Genomic DNA, 6,000 nt, shown 5'->3' on the forward strand with positions numbered 1-6,000 from the left:
TATAGACCTGTTCTATAGGAAAGATAACCTTAAATGACTTCTATTGTGACCTGGCGCTATATCGAAAATAAAATGAACTTGACGTTCAAGGGGGGCGGGCAACAGACCGCAAAGGATGACGGCCACGCCTGGGCTGATGGGAATTGTAGTTCCCGCTACCTCCCGTTCGCTCCATTCGCCTGAGCAAACTTTTCTTAGAAGAACTATGGTTTTATCGAGTCATGCGACCACGGTAGTATCAAAAAAATTTGCTATTGCGGTACGACGGTATTTACAATACCGTTACATCCCTAATGCATCATGTTCTCTAATTCTCAGCTTCTTTCTCTGTCTGTTTTATCAGGATACTGTGGCCCGTTCGCTCCCATCATCTCACAGCTCTCTCCCGAGGAACACTCGCATCTCAGTGCCCCCTGAACTCGCCTCAAGCACCGGCTCATCTTACGGAACTCAGACAATCGTTTCTCGTATCCCCATTCCACCTGCAAGCTCTGGAGTCCGTCGGCACAAGCCTATCCCGCTTTCCGTCATCATGAGGCTCCAAAACCCTCATTATGCTGCGGCAGTCGAAAGATACACCCCTGGCCCAATGGGAGAGCCCCAGCAAGGGATCTTCCACCAAAACCCTCCCCTGCCCCGAGAGTACCTGTGGCAAAATCAGACACCTCAACCTCAGCAACCTCAAAGACAACCTCCCTACTATAGAGAAGGTACCTTCAAGCAAAAGCCGTGAGAGAGGCATAAGTCAATGACTTGACACACATAACATTTTTTGGGCTGCATCTATTAATGGATTCGAAAATACATTACAAATGCAGTTCATTCACACAGTGACCTGAATACACCTGTCATGAGATATATATATATATATTTTTTTTTATAAATTCATTTAGATTTTTTTGAGGGGACATACAATCAATTAAAAAAACTTACTGAAGGGATCTTCAAATTAATTATTTAAATAAAAAATAATAATAATTATGCAGTTTGGCATAGTCTTGCATTATTATTTCTATTATTTCTTATTAAGCTGATTATTAATATTTGCATTTTTTATATTCAAGAAATGCATATTAATTAAATGTTGTAGATTTTTAAATTTATTGATATTTGAACTGTCTGCCAAATCAAAATCATTTGATTCAACCAACATGTAGAAAGAAAAGGTGGATCTCAAAATCATAGTCATTGTTGGAAATGGGTTCAAAAACACAAAAATGCTATAAATCCAAAGAATTTGTGGGATTTTTTTTCTGAAGAACAGCAGGCAGTTTAACTGTTCAAGACAAACAAGGGACTCATGAACATCTATAACAAGTGTATGTAAACTTTTGAACAGGGTAATTTTTTGTAATTTAAACTGTTATTTTCTTTTGTTGACTATATGTAAATGTTTCAGGTCAGTACTAAATAAAACATAACATGTATGATCACTCTTATTTTAATAAAACAATTAACATTTAGCATATTCTGCAAGGTGTTTATGTAAAATTTGACTTCAACTGTATATAGCTAGTTCCACCTGTATAGTTCTGCTACTAGTTGTTAAATATGCTACTTGTGCAGCAGCAGCAGTATGTCTTAAATACTCACAGCACCATATTGGTGTATGTATTGACAGTAGCAAGTTCCTGTACTTGCTTTGCAGCAGCAATCATTTACAGCAGCGTAGCAGAGGTATTCTGCTAAGACCAAGCACATTAACATTATCATATCCAGTACCATGCTAAAATCTTCCAAGAGTTGCCATGATAGAAATCTATTTATCTGCAGTTTGCCATTTCAATGATATTTTTTTGGTTTGTTTCTTATTATCAGTACTCCACCCTGGAGATGTTGATGCTGAGCTTGAGAGGCTGGACAAAATTATAGGCCCAGTGTATGCGACTGACCAAGGCATGAAAACCGAAGAAGAGGCTAAAGTGGAGGACACCGAGATGCCTCCTCGCCCTCTCAGCCCAACGCGTCTGCAGCCCGTGATGGCCCCACAGGCAGAATTTGACACTGACCTGGACGAGTTGATGCGTATCCGGGCCGAGTTCCCCAGGGCCCTGAAGAAACGTGGCTCAGTGGAAGTTCCTCAGACCCTGCAAAACCTGCCCATTTCCCATCCCAACAACCCTTACAAGCAAATGATCAATAAACTGTTTCGCAGGAAGAGCATCCGTATCAAGGAAGAACCAACTGCTGAAAGTGGCAGCTCTTCAGATGGGGAAGAGAGCTCCAAATCTGCTAAAGCTATAGATCCAGTACCAATCACAGAGATACATGTGTCTTCTGAACATAAGGTGAGGGGCTGACAGATTAGATGCCAGTGACAGTTCAGAGGATATTTGATTTTTATCTGCTTCTATCTTTTCTTCTCTTTCAGGGTATTCACTCTATCTTACGGAAGGCCAACAAAGCCAATAAATCCTCCAGTCGTAGGGCTCACCTGAACCCACTGGTGCTAATGTTGGATGGGTCCTTAGTTGGAGAGTTAGAAACTGTACAGAGGGCAGCGCAAGAGGTATGTTCCACTGCTTTGGTACCTTGTAATATTGTAATAATATTACACATACAATAATATTGTAAATAGTCAAGTGCCAGTAACTGGTTGATACTCTAACATGGTACGCTGGAGTATTGCACCATAATGCTGGTTGCCACCTGTCATAAAACAGAAAAAAATATAATAGCATATATCTTTTTCCCCAAAAGTTTGGTAGATATAATATATATCATTGTGAATTCTGGCCATGACAAAGCAAAAACAGTTAAATTTTTAAATATTTTTTAGGGCTGTCAATCGATTAAATTTTTTTAATCGCGATTAATCGCATGGTTGTCTTGAGTTAACTCGCGATTAATCGCACATTTTTATCTGTTCTAAATGTACCTTAAATTAACACTTTTTAAAGTTTTTAATACTCTAATCAACATTGGCATGGATGCTTTAAGCAAATATGTGTTTATTATCAGTGAAACCATACTTGACTAGACTAACTTGTTTCAAATGTCATAGATGTTTTTCAAATAACTTGTTCATGTCTATTAGACACATGAAAAAAAGAACATAGAAACACCAGGTTCCCATTACTTCTCTTTCTTTGCACTGAGCAATTTACTTACACAAGCCTGTTTACATTATTTGCAGGGCAGGGCAGCTCACTTCTTCTGAACATGCAAAATCTACGTTTATTATTACATTTGTTTGCCTCTCGGTGGCCACATACTGTCATTTGATGCAGCCAAGTTCTCAACAAAACTGTTTCCATTGTTTTGATGTAATATTTCTGTTATCAGACAACCAAAGTAATATGAAATAATAACTGAAAAAAAATCCTGAATTATGATCATGATTCAATCACTGAAAAGAATCATTTACCGGCATCTGGACATAAGTCACTATTCCCTGCATTATTATCGTTGTTTTTAACTTCCTGTTTGAATGCCTTCAGGATCCTTTGACTTTTTAGGAGTTTAGCCATTTAAAGTTATGTGATCCCAAAAACCTGCTTCTTTTATTTTTTAATGTATTGTTTTGGTTATAATGTACTGATTGGAGAGCCTGGTCTCATGCAAATGCGCACTAGCACGACTTTCTGTTTCTATTTGGCGTGCTATTAACAAGCTGAAATTAACTTTGGCGTACATATGATATGCAATTATGCATGTGTTTGACGTGCATTTAATACGCCGTTTTCGCGTGCATACTCGTATGTGGCTTTACGCATCAACCCCACAGCAACAATCCTAACGTAGCCCGACTCCGCTTGCATTCATTAAATATGGCAGAAGTGCCGGTGTACGCAAAAGGATAAAATACAGAAGTACCTGCGTACTGGCCCACTTCAAGCACTGGGATGAACATAACATCTGTTTTAACCGAAAGCGCTGCTCCACTGCCGCTCGCTGAACAGAGCAGACGCAGATATGAAGAGAGGGAGGTGCGCGCGCATTCATTGGGAGACCTCACGCACGTTCAGCAAAACCGAAGAGCCTCAGAAACTATATTGGGTTTGTCCAATTATGTGCTTATGTATTGTTGCTAGACACTTTTCGCTAGGTTGGCAGCACTGCATCCATTTCTTTAACTATGGGCTAGGTAGTGGGTCAAACAGAAATGCGCGCTGCGTTAATCGCGCGTTAATAAAATTAGTGCCGTTAAAATGAATTTGTGTTAACGCGCGATTAACGCGTTAATTTTGACAGCCCTAATATTTTTACTTTTTAAAATATGACTGTTTTCTATTTAAATATATTTTAAAATGTAATTGATTTATTTCTTTAGAAATCATTCTAATATTATGATTTGCTGCTCAAAAACATTTATTATTATTGTTATGTTGAAAACAGCTGAGTAGATTTTTTTCAGGTTTCTTTGATGAATAGAAAGTTCAGAAAAACAGCATTTATCTGAAATAGAAATATTATAAATGTCTTTATTATTACTTTTGATCAATTGAAAGCATCCTTGAATCCATCCTTAAATTAATTTCTATTATATAATTGGATCTTTCTATTAATCTAAGAATCCTGAAAAAAATTACTCAACTGTTGTGAATATTGATAATAAAAATGTTCCTTAAACAGCAATTTAGCTTCTGAGGACTGGAGTAATGATGCCAAAAATTTAGCTTAGCTCACAGGAATAATTTACATAAAAAAAAAAAATTAAAATAGAAAAGTTATTATAAATAGTAAAAATATTTCAAAATTGTATTGTACTTTGAATCAAATAAATGCAGGCTTTGTTGAGCACAATACTTAAAACATTAAAAAATCTTACTGTTCAAAAACTTTTGACTGGTAGTGTAAATCTGATATGTAAATATTTTAAGAATAATTTACATAAATTACAAAAACTAGGAGTGGAAAAATATTTAAAAAAGTACAAAATATAAAAATTTTCTTCAACCCCAAAAAAAAATAAATATATATAATTTTTTTTAATATATAAAATGTATTAAATTTTTTATATATAATTGTAACTAAAAATGATTCTTAAATTACATTTTAAATTTTTTTTACTTGTCTAGAAAATCCTTCTTGATTTAAGAATTTTTAGATATTTGGGCTGAAAACGAAACAAAAAATCTAAGTAAGAAAAAATGTTTGCAATGAAAACAAAAATAAAGCTTTCACTGCAAAAAATGCTTTTCTTAGATTTCTTGTTTTGTTTCCAGCCAAAATATCAACAAATTGTTAAATCAAGAAGGATTTTCTAAATGAGTAAAAATTATTTTCTGGTTTTCAGTGTTTTTGCTTAGAACAAGCTAAATAATCTGCTGATGGCGTAAGCATCTTTGAAATCTTATTTCAAACAGAAAACAAGAATATTTTTCTTACCCCATTGGCAGATTATTTTGCGTGTTTCAAGCAAAAACACTTAATTTTGAGTAGTTTTTTTCTGAAAACAAGACAATCATTTTTATTAGTCTAGAAAATCCTTCTTGATTTAAGAATTTTTAGATATTTTGGCTGGAAACAAGACAAAAAAAAATCTAAGTAAGAAAAGCATTTTTTGCAGTGTTCTTAGTTCCTAAATGATTCATAAAGCTACATAATTCTTCAGTTTGTCATTTTAAAAGTGCACTTGTGTTTCCCTCTGTAGGTGAGTGACCCAAGCCAGTCTAATGATGAAGGCATCACAGCTCTTCACAATGCCATCTGTGGTGGACACTTCCCAGTGGTGGAGTTCCTTGTGCGGATAGGTGCTAATGTTAGCGCTCCAGACAGCCACGGCTGGTAAGATGACCAATTGAACAAGCATTCATGTATTTCCATGTGTGCAGCACATATTCACTTTCGTCTCACTGCCAGGACGCCCTTGCATTGTGCTGCATCCTGTAATGACCGGCAAATGTGTGAGTTTCTGGTGCGGAACGGAGCAGCGGTTATGGCCATAACAGACAGCGATGGGGCCACAGCGGCACAGAAGTGTGACCCCTACGCTCCGGGTTTTGATGAGTGCGAGAGCTTCCTGAAAGGTGAGGGTGATGTAATGAGTAATATGAA

At 36.5% G+C, this 6,000-nt stretch overlaps 1 protein-coding gene across 1 annotated transcript in view; it reads left to right on the forward strand.

The window, feature by feature from the left end:
- Positions 1-6,000, forward strand: part of ppp1r13l (protein phosphatase 1, regulatory subunit 13 like) — a 43,605-nt gene that overhangs the window by 21,318 nt on the left and 16,287 nt on the right. Inside the window, exons 7-11 of the mRNA XM_073850156.1 lie at positions 344-710; positions 1,819-2,288; positions 2,372-2,509; positions 5,597-5,730; positions 5,806-5,990. Of these exons, the coding sequence (XP_073706257.1) occupies positions 344-710; positions 1,819-2,288; positions 2,372-2,509; positions 5,597-5,730; positions 5,806-5,990 (1,294 nt within the window). The remainder of the gene's footprint in view (positions 1-343; positions 711-1,818; positions 2,289-2,371; positions 2,510-5,596; positions 5,731-5,805; positions 5,991-6,000) is intronic.

This window comes from Garra rufa, chromosome 11 (assembly GCF_049309525.1).
Source record: "Garra rufa chromosome 11, GarRuf1.0, whole genome shotgun sequence".
NCBI lineage: Eukaryota > Metazoa > Chordata > Actinopteri > Cypriniformes > Cyprinidae > Garra > Garra rufa.